Genomic DNA, 23,438 nt, shown 5'->3' with positions numbered 1-23,438 from the left:
AAACACTGCAGAGGATTGTTTGTCCCTTTTAAGCCTGATTTTATTAAGCTTAAGAAGTTTTATTTTTATATCAGGTTAAATGTAGTCATCCTTATGTGTGTTTTTTTTAGTACTTCAAAACTATTTGAAACCAAAATAAATTATATTAACTGACACTTTAACAGACTATTAGCCCAAAACGTACCAAGACATTGATTCAAGGGAAGCAGGATTATTTATTTATTTGGTCATTCTAAAACAGAGCCTCTTCCTTTCCCTTTCCTTTGCTTTCATGTTAAGGATGTTGTTGGTGTGATCTATAAACATAGCCAGAGGCACAATAAGGATTACAGATAATTTAACTTTTCAAAAACATTAAAAGAAACAAGACTTTACATTGAAGGACTAATTTGATGCTATATTAAATTGTCACTTCAAGCCTCTAAAAAAAAAAAAAAAAAAAGAGTGAAACATGATAATACCAGCAATTTCCAAAAGCCAGCGCCCAGGTTCACACTATCTCGTGAAGATATAAATATTTATCTGCGGCAGTCCATCACTTAGAACTCTCTCTGCTGCAGCCTCCAGTCAGCTGTGAATCTTTTAATGGTATTTCATTTTGCACGAGAAGAGCAACAGATCTGGGCTTCTTAAGCCTTGTGATTCTTGGTGAGTGTCTCAGAGTGCAGGAAACCAAGATCTCGTGGCTGCTACATTTTCCATGTTTTTGAAAGCCTGATACCACTTCATCCAGGTGTCACTGCATCACAGTTCTAACAAGCCCACAGTTAACATGGGGAAAAAGTTCCAAGGGGGACTTAGGAAGAGAGAAATTTTGCCTTTATTAATGATGTCATGAAATCACTTCTAAGTAGATTTTTTTTAAGTAGACAGAAAAAAATAAAAGCTGTTAGTGTTAGAAATGCAGATTACAACAGACCAAAAAAAAAAAAAAAATTACCAGCAAATAGAAAAGCTTCTGAGAGCGCTGTTATTAAAAACAGAAGCTACATAATTAAACAATGGAGAGAGGTAACAAGAGGTGCCCAGCCATGAAAATGCAAAAGTGAGCAGCACTTAATATTTTTTTAATATATATTTTTTTTACAGATGGGGTCTTGCTCTGTGGCCCAGGCGCTGGTCTCAAACTCTTGGGCTCAAATGGTCCTTCCACCTCTGTCTCCCACGTAGCTGGGTAAAAGCAACATTTTAAAATGCAGACATAGGTAATGCAGTGAGTTATACACTAAGAATAGGGAAGCTGACCCCAAGAATAATTGTGATTGATTTAGCTAAAGGTAGTACGTCTAGTAAGAATTGGTGATCATCAAGTTCACTTTTTAAGAATTCAGGAGTAAACATTCAGCACCTATTCAGGTGAAAGCTCAGTGTCATCGCTGCCTTACTAGCATCTGAAAGGGCTGCTCCAGGTGCCAGACAGAGCTGCTGTTTGCTGTGATTGGGAATCGTGGCTGCAGTTGACCCAGGGAACCCAGACAGGTGGAAATGACAGGCAGCCTTGTGCAGGGGGCGGAATGCCTCTGACAAATGCCCTATTTGAGGAGCCACTGAAAGGCACTCTCCCATATCGTGTGGACGCTACCTGTGCTGGCACAAAAGAGTAAGCGCTTCTCTCTGATGAGTGCTCGTCTTTTCTGAGCCACACGCGAGACGGCCAGCGTTGCGGAGTGTTTGGGGCATCGATAGCCTTAGCTCCCTTGGGGCCTAGAGTGGCCTCAAACAGGAGTCAGTGGGGTCATCCATCCGAGTGCTGCACCCGGCAAGTCTGTAAAGGGAGACGTTTCTACAGCAGGTAGGCAACACCTGCATTGATGAGGTCCTTTTTGCCAGTGGGGAAGGATTCCCTTGTACCCGCAGCACGACAGTGGTTGAAAGTGAAAGAAATATTTGTAACTTTCTTTAAGAGTGGCTTTAAGGATTAAATTGTTATTTTTCCATTCTCATAATCTGGAAATTAAACATGGAGAAGGGAGGAAGCAGAGAGAGATTCCTTAGATTGTCTTATTTATGATAGAATCAACGCAGTCAAAACAAGTGCGGAGGTAATGAGGATGTTTTTAACTGTTACAAAAAAGAGGATGCTCGTGCCAAATAGTAGATGATTAAAGAAAAGCCTGACGTGGGGGTGCCCCCAGTACATGTTTTTCTTGTTATTTCTGAAGATTTATTTACAAGTTATTTTGTGAATTTGTCTATGATATTTAACAGTTTTGAAGTGCTCAGAGCTGTGATCCTAAAAGCAACATCGTGCCTTTAAGATACAACCCGTGTCTCAGAGAGCATGTTAGGTGCACACCAGGTGTTTGTGGAAGGCTCCCTCCCTGTCCCTCCCTTCCTGCCTTCTGCACCCCTATCCCCAGAGTCTTGGTTTCGTCTTGCTCCTGCTTGAGTCACCTGCAGGCCCTATTTCCCTCATCTTCAATTCTTCAGAATAGGGCATCTTAAAATCGGCAGGTTACTCCCTTGTTTGCTTGGGAGACTCCCAGCTAAGCAGAGTTATGCCCAAAGATCCCTCCCCTGCAGGGTTGAGGACAGGGAGGGGACAGCCAACTTCTACTTGCTATGCACACGGTTCTGTGGTTTAGAGAGGTCACCATTTACGAGCTTTGTCAGTATGCACAAACTTTGGGAATTTGGGAGAATTTAAAGTGTGAATTCAGTATAAATCATCAGACATAATTTTTTTTACTCTTATTTCGTGACAAGTTGATATCTTCTCTACCTTCTTTCCCCAAAGTCACATTCCTCACGTGGTCTGTAGTGGACACATGCAGTAACAGCTCTAGAATACATAAACCTTGGCCGTTTCCAAATTCTCCCCCAAGTCAACCATGTGACAGCCATTTTTATGAGATTTAACATCCTTAAACAATTATTTTTGCAGTACCCCCTTTCTCTCCTTTTGTGGCCAGCATATGCCTGCTTTTTTCCAACTTTGTACTCTTTTCTTGTGTAATGTCTTTCATTTATCATGGCCATCATGAGAAGAATCTAGGGCTTCCCTTTCATCATAAATCACATGGGATTTTTTCTGGCTTCAAAGTCCAGAATGCTCATATTTACAACACCTGGAGGGTGGGAGTCATGGGATTAATTAGAACGGTAGCAGAGAGAGTAAGGCTCTGCAAGAAATATCTTGGGTTTTTTTTTTAATTTGCTGCATTCATTTATCGATCCCACAGTTATATATTAAGTGCTTCCTCCACGCTAGGTCCTGCTGAGTGCTGGGGATTTTGTGCTGAACAAAACATGTAACAGTGTTACCTCCATGAAGCTTATGCTGGGCAGAGGAGCTGTATTAAACTAGTTACATTTGAATCCTCTGTGGGTGTGAAACTCAAAAGAAAGGTTGCTGACTGGAAATTGTGAGTCTGGGAGTTAGTAAGGATACAGATAGGATCTGAAACCAAATATAGCCTATATACAGAGGAGAATAAAATTCCATATTTAACGGCACATAGAAGAGGGAGAATCGGCCAAAGCAGAGGGCAAGGAGGGACAGATGGAAGGAGGACAACAGAACATGGCGTCTCAGAAGCCAAGGCAAGAGCGTTGGTCAGGAAAGGCCCCGTGAAGCGCGTCATGTGCTCAGAGGGTTCGGGTGAGAGAAGGACCGAGAAGTGTCTGTCAGATTTAACCCCTCAGGGTCACTGGGGATCTCAGTGAGAACAGTTGCTCTGAAGTGGCAGGAGGCCCGAGCTACAGCGTGGATGGGAGATGAGGAAGAACAGAAGATGAGCATCCACAGCTCTTTCCAGAAGTCAGTCGGGAGACCTTAGACACAGAAAGATGTTGGCCCAAAGAAGCGATTGTGCTGATTTTTACTTTTTAGTATAAACATTTTCAGACACGCAGAACGTTGAGAGCCTATACCCATCAGTTAGATGTAACAATTACTAACATTTTACCACGTCTGCATCATTTTTTTTCCTGAAGTATGTCGAAGTAAATCACAGACCCAGCGTTTCCTCTCTAGTTACTTTACTACGCGTCTCTGAAACGTGACGACGTCTCGCCCTGACAGAGTTGACAGCGACTTCCTCGATATCACCAGGCACCTGGTTGAGGGGCACAGTCGGGTGCCCCCGGTTTTCCGGGAAATGTTCGTTTCCAGCCAGGATCCAGGCAGTGCCAGACAGTGCGTCTTTGCAGTCGAGGGAGTGTTTTGGGTTTTTGTTTCTGTTTTGTGAGAGAGACTTGGGCACATGTGGACACTGTTGAGGAGCTGCCAGTGGAGGGAGAGATTGAGGATCCCGGACCGGGAGGGGCTGATGCCTGAGAACGCAACAGGACGGGTCCCAGCGTGGCTGGAGAGAGTGGTCTTGGAAGGCGCCCCCTCCTCCCCTCATGCCAGAGCACGGGGCAGGTGGGGAACCTCCTTTCCATGCTGGGACATCAGGAAACCGAGGCCATTCCCTTCCGATGCATGTGCCCTCTCTTTCCCTGTGAAGTAGGATAAGTCCCACACACGGACAAGAACCAAGTGTCTCTGCAGCCCCACCGTGCCGGGCATGTAATGGTTAGTATGCACTAAGACCATGGCTCTCTGTGGTTTTGCACAGAAATTTTAATCGAAGAGACATTTTCTACTGGCAGGATTTTTAAAAGATAGTCCAAGATGACAATAATCTCAGCAGAACAGCACATGGAGGGACCAAGCAGCAAAACTGACACTGGTGTGTGCCCCGGGGCAGAATCGTGGCTTGTGGCCCTCAGAAATAACTACCGTGGAGTAGACCCCGGCGCATGTCTGTATGTCTGTCTGGAGCACAAAATAGGAATAACGTTAAAGTTCTTAACGGAGTTTTGAATGAAAATAATTATCATCATCTGTAGTATTACACAGCATTGTGTGAAGTATTTTGACATACTATTATTTGTAATCCTCAAAACAACTTTGAAGGTAGGAACTGTGGTGCTCATTTTCTGGAAAAACGAAACTAAATGTAGATTGATTTAGGAACTCTCCCAAGATCCCACAGCTAGTAAATGGAGGTGCCAGGTTACATACACACATCTTTCTGACTCATAAATTTATGTTTTTTCTACTGCGCTTATACAATACAGATTCCCCCAGTCTCTGTAGTTTAAAGCCCATCCACTCACTTTCTGTTCAGAGGTGAGAAAAACAGTAACCCTTTTTGTTTCTTTAGATCAGATGTGAGAAATTTTGTTTTCAACCAAGGGCTATTCACCACTTGTTTTGCATTAGCAAAACTCTATTATATTTTGAAAGGGAAGACATAGAAAATGTTCCACTCATCTGATTTCAAACAACAAGATGAAACTGTACTCAGAAAATACATCAAGTGAAAATATAGAGCACAGTTATTGTCGGTAAGGAAAAAAAAAGGCAGAAACATCTTTAAAATTTGCCAAAATTCTAGTGGCAAAAATCCAACTTAGATATTGATGTTATTCATTTTTAATGATAAAAATTGAAGACCTGTTAATTCTTAAGGTGGTTAATATTACCAGAGTTGATTATAAATAGTGTTTACAACTAAAAAGCTTGAAGGGATATTCTAATTATCTTCTTATTCTTATAAAGTGCTCATTGTAAAAAGAAAAGAAAAGAAAAGAAAGAAAAATTCAAGTAGTGTAACTTTAAAAAAGGATCAAAGTTACCTCCTATTCCATCATTGCCATTTGGTGAGCATTCTTCCAGGTATCTCTGTGTAAATATGCATAGTGCCTGCAATATTGACAGTATTGGGATCATACTATTTATGTTATTCATTATCCTGGGGATTTCACACACCTGTAGACACAGAAGAGCTTTTTTAAAATCTTCTTTCCCCTTCCTTTCAAAGAAAGGGAAAAAACCTTCCTTTGGGAAATGCAGTGGGACCCCTGTTTTATAAAAACCTGCTCTCAAGGAGAAGTAGCTCCATCTTGTGGTTTTCTGGAGTATGGTCATTGAAGACTGCTGAAGTCGCGTTGTGTTTTTGCAACTCTCATTGGAAATGATGTCTGCTCTGGGACTTGTCCAATAGACTTGATGGAAACCAACATGGGCCCCAGACAATCGCCGTCTGCCTGTAGAGCAGGAGCGAGGGCTCTGTGACTGCAAGAGCCCCCTCCCCTTCACCCCTGCTCTTGTGGGCAGTTTAGCTCTTAGACGTTAAAGTCTTAGTGAGAAACAGAAAACTAGGACTAGAGCCCAACCCTTCCAGCTTCCAACACCGGGCTCTCTGCAGTTTCTTCTTTAATCTCCACTCCAACACTGTTAAAAGTTGATCTTAGCAGCCAAGTCACTCTGCCTCAACCTCGTAGAATTGTCATCAGGGCTTTTGGGTAGAAAATAGAGATCCTAATTAGGGTGTAATTTCATGTAAAAGGAATTCCAAAAAGACAATCACATGTCCTCTTGCCTTCACTCTTCTATCCAATTTTTGACCTTACAAATGCGTTTGGAAGGTTGGAAAAAATATCTCTTTGGAGATAAAACTGAATTTTTTAATCTGTATATAGATGGTAAACACAGATCTGATTGGTAAGCAGAACAAATGTGGTCATTTTCTATAAATAGGACCTTAATGGTTGGAGTTTTCACTTTGTATAAATGCTATAAGCATATATATTTTACATCTAAACAATCTTTTGATTGGATTTTTTTTCTTTCTCTCCTATGCAGTATATAGTGGAATGTCATGGGGTCACCCTTCTTCCCCAATTCTTGGGCATGTACCGGCTTAATGTCGACGGAGTTGAAATATATGTGATTGTTACAAGAAATGTGTTCAGCCACCGTTTATCTGTATATAGGAAATATGACTTAAAGGTGAGATTTTCTTAATTTTTGTAAAATAACTCAAGATCATATAAAATGCTTAGTACGTGCTCAGAGCTTAAAGCTACCAGGCAACTAGCAGTGTACGCCTTCGCGTTAAGTAGTCAATGCTTGCTAGCTTTACCAAAAGACTCTTTTGCATGTTAGAGATATCCTGCCTACTTACTCAACACCAGCTACATACCAGGCACTGTTCTAGGTGCAGGGAATAATGTGATGAACAAAACAGACCAAACCTGCACTCAGGGAGCTCACATTCTGATGGGTAAAGACAGGAAGTAGGTAAGGGTAATAAGTAAGCCATGTAGCATATTTGGAAGTGGTAAGTGCTATAGACAGAAATAAGGAGGGGGAGGGATACAGTTTTAAAGAGGGTGTCCAGGAAGGTTTCCATGAAAAGATGACATTGGAGCAGACTTGAGGGCGATGAGGGATTGAGCTGAGGAAAAAAACATTCCTAGCAGAGGGACTAGTAACTACAAAGGTGCTGAGACAGGCCATTTCAAAGACGTGGGGTGAGAGGGGGTCCCTGGAAATTTTGACAGTGGAGTGACTTGATCTGACTTCCAGCATCACCAACTCAGGGGAAAATGTCCAAGTTAGGGGTTGGCAAACTGTGACCAGCCTGAATGCCAACTCCAACTTGGGGGCCATTTTTATAAATAAAGTTTTATTGAAATACTACCATGCCCATTGTTTCTGTATTGCCTGTGGCTGCCTTTACACTACAGTGGCAGAGTTGAATAGTTACCATGGAGATCGCTATGGACCACAAAGCCTAAAATGTTCACCCTCTGACTCTTTTCAGAAAAAGTTTGCCAACCCTGGTCCACCAGGTCTACATTTGTTCTCAAGTTTTTTGGTCTCAACCCTTTCATACTTCTAGAAGAGAACCCCCAAAAAGCTTTTGCTTATGTAGCTTGTATCTATGGATATTTAATAGTATTTAAAATTAATATAAAATTGTTAAAATATTTATTTAAAATAATGATAAAACCATTACATGTTAACATATTTTTATGAAAAATAACTGTATTTTCCAAAAGCAAAAAATTAGACATTTTTACATTTTTGCAGATGTTTTACATTTTTACAAATTTTTATAATGTCTGACTTAATGTGAGACAGCTGAAATGTCATATCTAATTCTGCTATCAGTCTGTTGGTGTTATTTCATTGAAGTATGTGAAGAAAATATGACCTCACTCAAATAGTGTAGTTGGAAAAAGGCAGAGGGATATTTTAGTAACTTTGTTGGATCATTATAGATCTTATTCTTTGATATTATACCAGAATATGGCAAGGGATGACTTCTCAAAGCTTACTGACGTTGTGGAATGTTAAATCACATCAATGAACTTTTTGTACTCTTTTCATCAAAATCCACTGGTCTGTGTGCATGCATTGGTCTGAATGCAAAGTCGGTAAAGTCGTACACTTGGCATTTGGGACATACTGGTTCACTAAGTCGTGGCTATTATAAATATTGACACATCTCATTATACATTATCAAAAAGTCATACATCAGTGTCACCACCAATATTATCAGATAAGTCTTTTACATATTGGGAAGCTGTGAAGCTCAGGGTGGTGGATATAAGTTTTTTTAAAGTCTAATTTTCACTTGAAAGCTCAAGTTTTATCATTGGCAATAAGTCCTGTCAGTTGTTTTCTAGGAACTGATAGTACATAGTTCATCTGCCCCAGCACTCAGCCAAGCCTAGCAGCTTTGTTCGTTTCTGAGCAAATATCTGCCAAATGCCCAGATCTGAATAAACGTAGACTGATAGTTGCTCTATCAAGTAAAAATGTTTCATGGAACAGGTGGCTAGTTTAGCTCATAACTCAAACCATCACAAAAGTAGTTCTTGAGAAACCATTCCTTCTTTATAAAGACAAGCACTTTCTGCATACTTCCTATGCAGAGTATTGAAAAGGCACGTACTCTGGGTCAAGACTTGATGTAGTTAATTTTATTATTTCATCAAGCAATGAATGAAGCATGTATTACTTCATATGTTAACTAGATGCCTACTTGTACAAGGCACTACCTTAGGCTTACAGAGGTTCAGCAGCTACCAAGCCATGAAAACTAGAGTATGTGGCTTCAGAAGTCACAGTGAAATGATATTAGGTCTCTTCAGTGATGCTAGTTTTTTTTATTTTGGGGTTTTTGTTTCTTAATCACAAATACTCCTAGTACCTGTTGGTGCTACTGCTCAATTTGTGCTAAGCTACCAGCAGTTTTTCCCACCATTATTTGTGCAATATCCATGTGAATATCAAGACAGTGAAAAAGGCAAATAATGTCTCCATACTGTTATAAAAATCATTTTGACTTTGTAGACTCCCAAAAGGGTCCTGGGACCCCAGGGTTCTGAACCACACTTGGAGAAATGCTAGTCTAAATGAAGGGAATGGCCTAGGCTTGTGTCTTAACCTCTGAGGTCCAGATAAACTGGATCAACTTCCCAAATACAGCCTTGCCCTGTCCTGCTACCTAGTCTTAGCTCAAGGCATTTTGTTCCCCCGGAATTGCCCCTGGGGAGATCCCAGCCACCCCCCCAGGGCTCTTGCCCTGTGTCCACTCTTCTCGGAGCCTTTGCTGAGTATTTCAGTACCGTGTGCTGGTCTTGCTCTCCCATGGAAGAAAGCCAGAGTGACCCCTGAAGCCACATGTCCTGGTCTTCTGACCTGTCAGCCACGTGTGAGTTGCTGAACATCTGAGAGCCTCAGTGTCTTCGTCTATTAAAACAGGGATACTTTTACCTACATTTGTGAGGTTGCTGCAAAGATGAAGTGAAATGCATACATGTGTTCAGCGTAAGGCATGGCATATTCTGTAAGTAAGTGCCTTATAGGCAAGTGTTTGTTCGACTATTTTTTATCTCCCTGAAATGCCTAAGATAGTGCCTGAGACAGGTAGGCATCTGGTAAGCATATCTTGATATTAGTTATGCTTGTGGGTTGGGTATCCTTGTGTCAGTTTGTCTTGGATTTCATAATTTCATCTCCCCTTTTAGCTGGTAGAAGAGATAAATTCTGTTCTTGCCAAGACTTTCAGTTGTGCTGGAACCTGTCCATTTGGCATCATTTCATGGCTCAAACTCTCTGCCTTTTTATTTTTAATTTTTTATTGTGAATGAATATGAACGTGGATGAGTTTTTCTTTCCAGACTGATGACCAACATTTACATAGAGATGAAGTTTCCCTGAGAATCAGAAGCAGAGTAAATTATTTTGTAGAAGGGGGAAAAAAACCACACAAGCCAACAACTTGGTTAAAGATACAAAGTAGAATAAATAGCTTCTTTCCACTACCCAGCAGCATAGGCAGTGCTCAAGTATTACAAATGTCCCATTAAAAAAAAAAAAATCGGGAACATTCTTTTTTAGAATTTGTGGCCCATATTCAGGGATCCCTGAAGGAAGGAAAGTAGACCAAGACGAATGGCAGTGGCTGGGCTCAGCTATGCGGAGTGGCGCATGCCAGGGTCGTGGGGTGGGTCCTCAGGTTTTCTTTAATGAATGATTCACATGGTCCATCTCCACTTGATGGGTCAGCAGCTTTGTGCTTAGCAAACACCGTGTGTTTTCTCTGGGCCGGCAGCAGGGTCTCAGACCCCCCCAGTCTTGGGGAAGGAGAATTGGCCCTGGGGAGATGCATGGCCTGGTCTTGGCCCCCTTCCCCAACATGAGGCGTCTTTTCAATCCTAGTTCCTGCGTCTGTGAGTTACAGGCAACACACAGCCTGATCCATGCCCGAGCAGCTTGAATGAAAGGTGGTCATAGTGTAAAAATTTTGATTTCTCTGCAAATGGCCAATCTAGAAGATGCTTTTGCTTTTCCCCAAGTCAAATATAAGTTCTTCCAATGCTTGGCTGGCTCAAGTATTGCAGGGCAGTAAATGTCGATTTCAGAGGTGGTCAGGTAGGCAAAGGGCTTTGCTGACCCAGCAGCGGCTTTGGTTCCAGTGCTGGGGAGGAAGGGAGCCCCGCAAGTTGGTCTGTGCTCCTCCTCCAGCCATTCACTCAGTGAACACTGAGCATCACTGGGCATCTGCTGTGTGTAACACACCCCAGTAATCACCAAGAAACACAGAGAATAGTCGTCGTTGTAGTCACATGTTTAGGAATTGACTAGACCATTTGTCTCCCAGCTCTTCTCTTGAATTAAAATCTTCCACAAGCAAAGGGAAATTTCTCTGCTCGAGTGCTACCCCCACAGCCTCCCTGTTGGCATCTAAGGTGGACTCAGGTCATCTTGGACAACCCAGAGTTTCCGAGACATAGTTTTGAAAACCACTTCAGTAGAGTAGCATCTGCTGAGATCAAGGACTGTGTTTTCTTCCACTTTGTAACTCTGTGCTCAGCATAGGGCCTGGCACAAAAGAGGTACAAGTAAACGCATGTCTTTGAAGGAACCTCCAAAGTAAAGAGGGTCAGAAAGTGGCCGTGGGGGACTGACATACAGCACGTGGGGAAGAAGTGTTTGTCAGTAACTCTGAAACGGGGGAGAAAAGAGTGAGCGCCACAGAAAAGGCAATCACGGGGCTGGGACATGCCCACAACAGGAAGATGTGATGTGGGAAAAGAGGGACTTCATGGCTCCATAGTCACCACGGCCACTTCCACTTTGAAGATAAGAAAACCAACCATTGTGGCAGTTGACGCAAGAAGGAAGGCATGAGTTTGATCCAGTGTTTAGTAAGTTATTGCTCAAGTGATCTTCAGGTTTTCTGATTTCTGGCAGGTGGACAGAACCAGAGAAAGATAAGTGAGCATGACAGAGTCAGGGCTGAAGCAGTGGACAGGACACCTGCAGAGGGACAGGGACAGGCCGGACACAGGGCCATGGCAGGGAGAGCACCGGAGCAGAGCAAGTGCTGATCGTCCTCGCTCTGCTCTGCCAGGACTGTCTTCATATTTTGTACGTGAAACCGGGTGCCTCGAGTGTGCATGTTTTTATTGTTTCTTTATATTTCAGGGCTCTACAGTGGCTAGAGAAGCTAGTGACAAAGAAAAGGTAAGCCCCTGGCCACGGTTCTCACTGCATCCTTCAGGCGCACGTGAGCAGCCCCCCTCTTGCGTGTTCCTTCTCTGTCGCCTCCCACCGCTGTGGGTCTTCCCGTTCCCCTGCTGCCGCTGTCAGCGAGAAACACGTTACGACTGAGCCGAGGAGTGTTCCACTTCATTTCCCTTCCTTAGACTGTTGAATAATGAAATGGTTAGGAGGTGTGAATGTGGTCGGACGGAGCGTGCCACCTGCAGCATGTTCTTGAAAACACGGCCACCTGTGCGGTGAACGTGTGGTGGCAGTCACAGCTCAGCACGCTCCTGCAGGCCAGGCCCAGCCCTGACACCACCTCGCCGCTGACCAACCAGATGTGACCCCGAATGTTATTTCTTTGCCTCTCTTGAGTCCGCTTTCCCACCTGTAAAATGTTAGCTTGGATGAGCTTCAAACTCCTTTCCAACTATAGAATGTTAGGATATGATTATTGTTTGCTTCAAAAATTAAGGGATGAGGGGACCACATTTTTTCCCTCTTTTCCTGATTCATTGGACCTTAGATAATATTGGAACCACATTTAGCTTGTTCTACAAGATTATAGACAGTGTCACCCTGAAGGATCAGTTGGAGTAAGAATGTAGGAAGTAGCTTCCCGGGTATGAACCTGAACTAACCCAGCCGAGCGTGTGCTTATGTGAAAGGTGCCTTTATGCTCTGAGCTGTTGCAAACCCATCACACCTCGGGAAGTGCCTTTTCTTGACTATTCCATTTGCGAGCTGGGCTCAAGGTTGCCTGTTTGTTAATTTTTTTTTAGAACGGTGCCATCCAGTTTTCGTTTGAATTTTTACAGATTTTTAAATTTACTTCCATTTATTCACACAGAAGTGTTTGTGAATAACTTTATCATGACTGTCCTAGCTTCAGGGGCTAAAATAATGAGCCACAAAGACACATCAAGCAGGGGATGCAGATGTTAAATAGGAAGGGATGCTGTCATGGGACGGACACTTTGTCGGGGACTCAGGGTACTGTGGGGCTCTTACCAAGGGCACCTGGCTCAGGCTGTGTGGGGTCAAGAAAAGGCTTCCTGGAGGAGGTGATGTCTGAAAACCCACAGGATAGGCAGGAGTTCGCCAGAGGAAGAGGAGTAGGTGCGAGGGAACAAGGGGCGGGGTGTGGGGGAGATGGGTGTCTTAGCTGCTGGGGGAGCGGAAGCGGGTGGATTACAGAGCAATGTGGGAAGACGAAGCTACCGAGCCCAGAGATTGAATGCCAGAGGTGGATGGTGCCAAGGTGTGGACAGAGGGGTGCTACGGGTGACCTCCAAGTGTCTGCTTTGGGCAGTTGGGTAGATGTTGATTCCACTCGCTGATTTAGGGAACAGAGAGTGAGTGGTTTAAAACACCGGTGTGACCTCAGAACAGAGATATCCAATAGGCAGGAGAGCTGTACAGAGAGTCTCAGCTGGGAAAAAGGGCTTGGGAATCCTCCCTGGAAGGATGGCCAGCAAAGACAGGGAAGTGGATGAAGTCACCCAGGAGGAATGTATGGAGTAGAAGAGAAGTTTGTCTAGACCCCCCCCCCCCAGAAAAACATTGTCCTTTATGGGGTGGATGGAGAAAGAGTCCCACAAAGGATCAGCCAGAGGGGGGAGATAAAGCCTCAGGGAACAGGACAGACACAGCCCCCCATGGCTCACTTGTACTCTAGTAATGTCCCCAAAACCAGAGGAAGATAACTTTCCAGTATCAGATGCTTCTAAGGCCAGATAGGATAAGCACTGAGAATTACCCCTTGGACTTCCCAACAGGAAGGTCACCAGAGATCTGGTTAGCGAGCGAGGACACGTGGTGGCCAAAGCCAGACTGCGGTGGGGAGAGAAGTGACAAAGAGAAAAAGGAAATGGTGGGTCCTTCTGTGACCATTTGCATTTTTACTATGCATTAGTGAACATGCACCTTTGACACTTATACCTCTGTGTAAACCACCGTGAAGTCACCAGCTTTGGACAGAAGCAGCAGAAACGGTGACTGTTGACTTCCATAATGAACAGATTTGTTCTAGGTGTCAAGGACTCAGCGGGTATTTGTTTTAGCCCCTAAGAAGCTCAAAGGTTTGATATCATTGGGGCTTTCTCCTAGGAGGAGGTATCAGGGTATTTACAGAGGCAAACATTCTTCAGCGTCCTGGCGACAGGCCAGGCCCGGCATCAGGTCTGTGGACAGGATGACATTGCCGCCCCACGCTGGTTGCTCTGTTTTCACTTCGTTCCCCGCCTCTGAGTCCCCTGAGACGGCCACTAGCAGAACTTTCCCCTTTGCTCAATTTGATTTCTGCAGGTTCAGTCAACAAGGGTTGGTTTGGCTCTGACAGTAACCAAGGCCACGAAAGACAGTCACAGCTGATGGTGCGGTTGCTGCTGAAGCCTAAATCATAAAACAAGGGCACGGAGGGAGGAAGCCACACGTATTTGACTTCATTGTCACTGTAACGTTGCCTCAGAAGCAGAACATTCATTTAGCCTTTCCTACCTTCTCCTTCCCTCCACCGTTCTGCCTGTAGGACCACACGCTTTCCAGAAACCTCTGGCGGGAACCACAAGCCCACTGCCCTCCTCACCAAAAAATGTGTAGCCCCTTGATTGATGTAGATTTCTATGAAAAGAAATGAAAATTTGTTTGAACACAAGCTCACTTTCCTGAGCACCTTGCTGGAGACTTTTTTCCTGTGTCTATGAATGATAGGAGTGTGTGGTGATCGCTCCTCAAAACGTCTCCCGCGGAGGCGGCATCACACAGGCAGAAAGCTTACCCTCGTCTGGGATTTAGCTTTTCTAATTTTCATTTCAGCATGTTGGGGATTAATTATAAAGGCAAATATGAATAACTGGCACGTGTTGAGTCTAAACTATAGGACAGTTGCTGTTTTAAAGTGTGCATGAATTTGGTCATGTAATCCTGACAGCGGCCAGATGAGATCGGTACTATCATTCCTTCCTTTGAGTAGATGAGGTTACTCAACGGACAGGATCAGTAACTTGCCCCAAGTTCAACAGTTATGAAGGACAGAGCCAGCGCACACATTTCTAACCACTGTGCCACGCTGCCTCCCAGACGTTTGGAAGTTCTCTCTCTCTCATATTATCAAAAAGTCATGTTCATCCCATTAATCATGAAAATGAATAAGGAAAAAGATACTCTTCATACATTGACAAAAACATTGTTTCAGAATTAAATACGGTGCTAGAACAATCCATTCTGAGCCTTGATTTTTTTTTTCAAGTATTGAAATAAATCATTTGATTTCCTACTGTGTTGGCAATGCAACCTGTTTTTACTTCCTCTCTCCCACCCACCCTTCTAATATTACAAATGCTTAACTAGGAAGGGCAGAGAGGAAAAAGCTTGGAGATGTGGAATGTGAAAGTAATAAAAATTACTAATTGATAAAGGAGCGCACACCTGCCTTGGCAGTTCTCTCTCTGATATGACAGTTTGTTTATAATCTGGAAACATTTATTAATAAACTGTAATAGATTAAATAGAAGGTATTAATAGAGCTTAACTTCTAAAAACGTTCGGGTTTTTTTAAGTTTAAAAAAAAATGTCTTTGCTTTGCTTTCCTTTCTCTACCAATGTTTGGGTTTTCTTTCCATGATCAGTTAGTATATTTTTGACTCTTCCAAAAATCATATCATTTGTTGTCTTCACAAATTAAACCACAGATGCCATCAAAACAGTCACTGGTATCTCTGGTTTGAAATATTTCGGGAAGGGTAAAAATATTTATCTTCTACATGTTAGCCTTTTATAAATGGAATCAAATGATTTACAAGAATTTTTTTTCATTGCTATCATTGTATAGCTATATTCCCTTCAAAATGATTGTTATGGTGCAGAGAACAATTTTCATAGGGAATCTCCATTGACATGGCTTAATTAGTAATCTCAATTCTTATTCTTCTTAAATTTTTCTTTCATTGGAGTCATTATAACTGTTTTAATTTCCCATACTTGTTGATGACAAGTTTTGAAACTGTCGTTTCAAATATTTAGTGATATAGGTGCAGACAAGTCCCATTCCTTAGATTTCAACTTGACACATAATTAGTGTGATTCGCATTAGCATAATAATGAAGATGGAACTGAAGGAAATAAAGAAGTTATATTCTAACAATAATGGAATCACTTTCATGGCAACAAGTCTCAGAACATGCATGTACAGATGTCTTGAATTTTTTTTAAAAAGGAGCAGAACAGAGTTTTTTTTTTTTTTAAACCGTTGTCAAATTTTGACAGCTGCTATGACTTGTTTTATTCTTTAATTCTTTCCCTTTTAATGGAAGGGCATCCTCCATTCATGGCTCCAGCAGTTTCGCCTCCTCTAAATGAGACAGAGAAATGCGAATCTCCCTGGTGGTCAATCTTTTCACAGCTGCGCTGCAATTCCAGTGTGACACCAAATTAGTAATTATAGCTGAGCGGACTGCTTTTTACAAATGACAGTCCTAGCATGCTGCCAGCTAGCAAGCTACTCAGCAGGGAACCGGGGGAAGTAAAAGAAAACATAACTGGACTCACTTGATTTCTGGGGGATTTGACCTGACTCTTTAAAAAGCCCATGTTTTTGAGAGAGAAGAGTCCTGGGGATTTACACAAATATGCATTTTGTTGATCGTTCTGTGCTGTTCTTCTCAAAACTCATGTCTGATTTTATTAGGTAAAGTAAAGCCTGTGTAATGGAGCTGTAGGGTTACAATAAGAAGATCCCTTTTAACATACAACCTTCTCCCTGGAACCCATTTGAAAGAAAACAGCTGCCCTGCAATTGGCATTTGTATAACTATATTGGCAATAATCATTGTTGACACTTTGATAATGGGCTACAAAAAGCCGCCTTGTCGATTCTTAGGCATTGTGAATTGCACCAGCAATTAAGTGACTGTCACCGTCTCTGACATTTTACCTATTACTGACTGAAGGTTCAGGAGGATTAATCATTAATACCCTCACATCTAAAAATGCTTTCCTAAACCAGTTTTCACCATTTCTTTTGTGGTCTTAAAATTCTAACAAATTATAATTAATTACTACCTCTGTCTGATCCTCAGGCTGTAGTTAAACTCAAGGTAGCAAGGATGGCAGGCTCCCAGTAGAAGGTACAAAAGCACAGCAGTGTGTCCTTCTAGAAATTTTTTTTTTTTTTGATACTCAGTTAAAAAGTACCTCTTTTTCTACTGTTGGTGAATGATCAGTTAAAGGGAGATTGTCAAGTGTTTTAGGCCCTCAGTTCAGCTAATGCTTTAACCACTTTCTGTAAAATTCCTTTTCTCCCACGATGGAATGGAAGAGAAGCATTTCTGTTCGCCAGCCAGTACTAGGAACGCCCATCCCACCACCCAAAGCACAGGGCCAAGTTTCCTGTCGGGCTGGAAGCAGGGCTTGTTTCTCAGACCTTAAATTAAAAGTAGCACCAATAATGTCCTCCTCATAGACCAGAAGTGTTTTATATAAAAGGGCGATTTGGGGGAAGGGCCCCACACAGAGGGTTAGGGAGTCGAGTCCCAGCCCTGGGGAGGATGTCCATTAATGGAAGTTTGGGCTTTGGGCATAGGTCATTTGAGTTGTCCTCATTTGTAAAATTAAAGGCTTTGATTGTACCATTGGTTTTCATGCTTTAGTGTTTGTGAGACTCCTCAGACCCTCCTCCAGAGATGCAGTTCAGCAGGAGACCTCCCCTCGGGGAGTCCTAGACCTGACAATCACCAAAATCCTGTCTGTTCCAGGTGTAGGTAGAGGTGATTGCTATCACTGACAGAAGCAATGTTCTGAACCGTTGTGTCAGCACGTGTCCAAGCAAGCTTTAACAACCCTGTACGCAAACCATGAGGGGCATATTGTGGGAATGAAGTTTTAAAGCTTCAATTCATTTGGAATTTTTCCTAATTGCTAAGCGTGGCACATGAGTTTGATGACTCTTGTGAACATCTTCCAGATTTTTACTCGAATGATAGCATTAAAGTCCTCAAGCCCTTTTTACTTATCGGTATATGGTGATGTATAAACTCTCGATGGCCTTATATTAATTTGTATTTCACTGGAATGAACTCAACTCAGAGTACCACAAGCACACATGGAGCAGTGCTATTAGATATGGGGATATTTTAAGCTAACAACTCTGATTCAGTTGGTCTGAGAAAGAGTTGGGATAGAGAGATGACTTCTATAATTTAGTTTGTGGCCTGAATTTAAGCCAAGCTGCTACAGATGTACATCCTTAATAAAATGATCTTCATTAGGTTAATATTAAACTAGAAACTATAGGGCTTAGCAAATTTCTTAAATGTTCAGCCTTTGTCATTTATTACATTATCACCATAGACGTCCATGCTACAGAATCTTCTGTTCAGATTGGACCAAACCTGTCTTGTCAGTCCTATTTTGCAGGTCTTGCCCACAGCTTATCCGTCACACGTCACAGCTTGTGGAGGAAGACCAAATTGTCGACTTTGACATTGGCACTTAGGGTTGTCGTCATAAAAGTATGACAGTATTAGAAAAGGAAAAAATTTCACTATTTACATATTAGCTTGAGAATTTTAGAGCAAATCACCAGCCTTAACAATTCTAAATCGCAAACTCACAATGGAGCTTACCCAGTTTTGTGCTGCTTAATCACAGCACTGCTTCACAAATATGTTGCGGTATATTCTCTTTTGACACTTAGACAGAGACAGATTCAAAGTGAAAATTATGAAACTCTCACATCTGAATGCTGGTCATAGATGTATACATTCTCATTGTTTTCATTGTGGAAATTAGAAGTTATTAACTACTTGTGGGATCATTTCCCAAGCCATGAAACTCACGTAGACATTCTGCTTATGTTGTTAAAGAAGGTTGTTATATGTGCTTGTGAGAAAACACCTGTTATCTTTGCTACTCCTGTATGAACTTTGTCCACATTCACTAATTTGCCTTTTCATGTGTCAAATGTGTGGCTTAGATGTTTTGAGAAGCAGAACTGATTTTGTCATGAATCTCCAGCATCTCTTATTACCCCAAAACTGATACCACGTATATGATGTTATTCCATCAGATTATCTTTATCCTAGCTCCAGTGTAAGGATTACCTAAAATTCTCTCCCTCACAGAAATACTTCTGGAGTATATTTTCAATGCCATAGACTCTGATTTTTATGAAGGTTTTTGGCAAGCATGGTGAAAGGGGTTTTATACTCTTTTGTTAAGTTTACTTTCATTTAGGTGAGCTTGGCATAACAAGTAAATCAGGAACATAAGCAATCCCCAACATAAAACAATAATTAGTACATATTTTTTATGTTGCACATTCAGCTCTGAGTGTCACAGTAATGGCCCGTCACAGGGACACCCAACAGCGATCTTTGACATCCAAGCTTACAAGTAGACTTATTAAAAAAATGGGTTGCCAAATGAGCACATCTAACAAAAATTCATTTCATTCTCAAATGCAAGTCCTTTAATCACAAGGTACTACGATATGTATTATCCTTTGCACTGAAACCTCTGGTGCCAAAGTCCTGTTTGCATTAAACACTTAAGTGTGACCGAGTGCATTTCATCTTCCCGGTACGGTTTCCATCCAGGCTACGATAAAAACTTGACTCTGCATTTCTATAGATTTTGGCTCTGTGCATTTTAAGTACATGTAGTTTATATTTCCGGTTGTTAATGGCAATTTACAATACAGTTGGCTCTTTTTGTGTAACGTGTAGAATGATAATAAAATATCCAGTGTTAGGTTTAGTTTGAATTCTGTGTTTAAAGTTAAGTTTCCAACTGTGAGTACAGATTTAAAATTTGTGATTTTTTTTTAAAAAAATTTTTTTGTCATCTAAAAGATAATTAGATTTTTAAAAATCTTACTAAAACAAAATTTCGATCAAATTTCTGGCTTCGCTAAACCTTAAAATATCCAATATTACCAAATATATGTACTATATATACCCATACACACACACAAATGGGTTAACTCTCACTGGAAGCAAATAAAAATTTTGGTATTGATTTTTTAATTTTGGTTTTGTTTTCAGAGATATTGTGGAAATTCTTAGTAATTGGAATTTTTATGTATAACAGTGCTAAGCATTAAGTACCTTTAAACAGAAATTTTTTAGGCCTTGGTTTTTATCTCCATTTTACCAGTTTCACTGGGAAGCAGGCAGAGTCCTGTGTCTGCCCCCCCGTGGAATTCGGGGACGTCTGCCTGGCGCGTCTCCGTGCCCCGGGTCTCTGTCTGCTGCGCATGGACGCAGAGCTTTGGTTCTAAAATGAGAACTCCAAACTTGGTAGCTGTTCTATTTCTTTTCCTTTTTAATCACAAACACCTGGCCAAATCAGTCCTTAGAGATCATTTATATCTTTTGTGGAACCCTAGGGAATACATAATTATATTCAGAGGCTTCTATGCATTTAAAAAGTTTTCCACATGCTTGTTATCTTCAGGCTCTGACATAATTTGTGCAAAAACGTTCACAAAACGAGGGGGGAATGTTTATAATAAAACAACTTTCTTTTTAGAGCTCATACCAAGTGAAATGTTCCCAATGAGTTCACTACTCCTTAGGAATGAGTTTACTACTTACTCCCTGGTATTTTGGTTATATTTTCTGGCTACTAAGATTTTAGTTAGTGGATTTTTTGCTTTAGATCAGCAAAATAGCATTCACTAAATTACCCACTGTTATATAACATGCTCACTAAGAAAAAACTAACCCATAGAAAATTAAGACAAAAGTCGGCAATCTCTACCTTTTGCCATATATATAAATTTGTTCCCTGTATTTCATAAATATCGTAAATTTCAGATACTTACAACGCTAAGAATTTAACTTACTCAATTTTTATTATCATACAGCAATGTTTTATTCTCATTTGGGTTTCAGTAAAAAAGGTATTTTCAGTGAGGTTTTCTTACTAGGAATAGCTTTTGCAGGTGATCACAGAGGTTTTTCTAGCCAGGAGAATTCACAGTTGAGGTTTGGAGGGCAGGGCATGGAACTAGAGCCTTAGGGACAGAGGGAAGAACTGTCTTAGGTGCATCCTGTGTGATGTACTCTGTGTTCCCCATGCATCTTGTGCAATAAAATGAAATAACAACATTGCACTTGTATGTGCTAGGTTTATGTGCAGTAATGAAAGTGAGGGCAAATGTGTAGAAAATTCATAAGATATTTTGGATTAGTGGATAAAACCTGAAAACAAAGGAAATTTTAAACATGATTTAGATTATTGATATCCTAAATTTAAAGAGCCCATTCGAAAAAAAATTAGGAAGAAGGAAAAAAGAAAACAGACTTATAGCAAGTTATTATTGCCAAGCACTATGTGCTTCGTGTCATTTAATTCACTAACCCTATTTCATAGGTACAGTATTATCAATTTCCCATTAGACAGACAAGGAAACTGAAGTGTGGGCAGATTAAGCAGCTGGTCCAGAACATCACAGCTAAGTATAGAAATGTTAAATATTTCAATATGTTTTTTAAAAGAAAAATACCACTCTGGATTTATCAGTGATGAACTTTTTCTAGATCCATAAGCCATGCTTGAGAACAGGACACAGAAACAATAGGAGTGACATCTGTATGTAATGTGTCACGTGGCAGGCACTGGTTTAGGCCTTTTTACACAGATGAGCTCATATCATCCTCACAACCCCACATTTGCTTTAAAGAAGGAAAACCAAGTCACAGAGGTTAAGTAACTTGCCCAAAGTCACACAGTGGATAATTAGAGGAGCTGAGATACAACTCAGGCAGCCTGAGATCTGGCGTGTGCTCTTGAACTTGTGCTTCAGTCTGTCACCTACTCTGAACTGACCTGGAGCCAGGTGAGCGTCACCCCGCACAGCAGTGTGAGGCCGCCCACCCGGCTTACTTTATCCAAACAGGATAGCTAGGTTGCAGGGGCACAGTGTCACTCTACTGATGCCTTTGTGCATTTACATGTCATGTTAATGGAGATGAATGCCATTTGGAGTCCAACCCACAGCACAGCAGAATTGCCCTGTGCGAGAGAGAAAACAGCCTTGCTTGTGCTGTCGTGCTGGCCTGGGGCTGAACTGGGTCGTACGTGTGTCCTCCAGAGCCTCAGCTGGCCTGGGCCATGGAGCAGCTCTGGAGGCCCCAGGCAGGAGTCCCACCCAAGGCTGGGTCCACTACAGAGGGCGGGAGGAGGAAGACAAGGTCCCTCCGGTGTCCTGTCTCCTCCTAGCAAGTATAACATGCTGTACAGCAATTGCCCCGCTGCACTTGGAGGCTCCGACGTCCACAAAACTGGCCAGGAGAACTGAATTCAGAGCAAAGAAATAAAGACTCAGCCTGCTACCACTTCAGAAATGTCGCTGACCACTGGCGGGAAGCAGGCCTCAGAGAGTTTACAGTTAGGCAGCGTTTCTGAGCTGTCTTTAGTTAGCCCTGGGGGTTTCAGTGCTGAACTAGAAAGGATATTAAAGGCACCCATTGAAGAATCAGACCCAAGGACTATGAGCTTGGGAAACCCTTCTAAGTGTAAATAATCCAGTGTTTAAAAGCAGAGGGGTGGAATCAGCTACCACGTTAAGATGTCGCTGCCCACAGTTAAGTCTGTGCTGCTCCACAGACGTTACCTCTGTGGGCAGTTTTACACCAAGAGAGTTTATTCAGTTCCACTAATTCATAGTATAACAGTTTTCCTCATTTAAAAAAAAAATGATGTGTTTCTAATGTAAACACTGCCCATTATCAGAGGGATATATTGACTTTTCTTTTAAAAAGCTACACAGTAAGATTTTCTTGAGGGTGAATCATTGTCAGGTGACAATCTTTGTCATGTAATCCTTGGTAAAAAGAACAAAGTTTTTTTGTTTTTAAAGAAAATATTTTGTATACGGTCCCTCCATCTGTAATACCAGTTTTAAATCTGTGCAATGTATTAAATGATCACAGATTCAATGGTGATGATGGTGGTGGTGGTAACAAGTACCATTCACTGTTCTTGTTTTGTTTTGTTTTCAAAAAGAGTCTCACTCTGTTGCCCAGGCTGGAGTGCAGTGGCGTCATCATAGCTCACTGCAGCCTCGAACTCCTGGGCTCAAGCGATCCTCCTGCCTCAGTCTCCTGAGTGGCTGGGACTACATGCATGTGCCACCGTGCTCAGCTGATTTTTGTATTTTTTGTAGAGATAGGGTCTCACTGTTGCCCAGGCTGGTCTTGAACTCAAGTGATCCTCCCTGCCTCAGCCTCCCAAAGTGCTAGGAGTACAGCACTTTGTCATCATGCCCGGCATCACTATTTAAATGTGTCACAAGGTTTCTGGTTGGATTCTCAGCACAACTCTACCTTAGCGGAATGATGAAGGTTCCCATCTCAGCTCATCACTTACATAGTTAAATTGCATGACCTCAGTTTCCTTGTCTGTAAAATGTGTGTAAGAGTAATAGTCAAGGTTGTTGCAAAGAGGAGATGGGATGCCTAATGCTAATACAGTTATGCACACAAAGTGTGCACAGTACCCTAAGGCTGCTGTAAGGTGGTTGTGGCTTTTCCCCCTTCTACAGGTAAGGGAAACAGCCTGGGGAGGGCCAGGAACCCGGCCTGTGGTCCCTGGC

At 42.0% G+C, this 23,438-nt stretch overlaps 1 protein-coding gene across 2 annotated transcripts in view; it reads left to right on the top strand.

Moving 5' to 3' along the window:
- The window catches only part of PIP4K2A (phosphatidylinositol-5-phosphate 4-kinase type 2 alpha), a 161,847-nt gene that overhangs the window by 120,654 nt on the left and 17,755 nt on the right, over positions 1-23,438 (top strand). For both annotated transcript variants that reach the window (XM_045534758.1, XM_045534769.1), the window contains exons 5-6: positions 6,638-6,784; positions 11,780-11,818. In XM_045534758.1, the coding sequence (XP_045390714.1) occupies positions 6,638-6,784; positions 11,780-11,818 (186 nt within the window). The remainder of the gene's footprint in view (positions 1-6,637; positions 6,785-11,779; positions 11,819-23,438) is intronic.

Source organism: Lemur catta, chromosome 1 (genome assembly GCF_020740605.2).
Source record: "Lemur catta isolate mLemCat1 chromosome 1, mLemCat1.pri, whole genome shotgun sequence".
NCBI classification, from domain to species: Eukaryota; Metazoa; Chordata; class Mammalia; order Primates; family Lemuridae; genus Lemur; species Lemur catta.
This window is presented reverse-complemented; position numbering and strand designations above follow the sequence as displayed.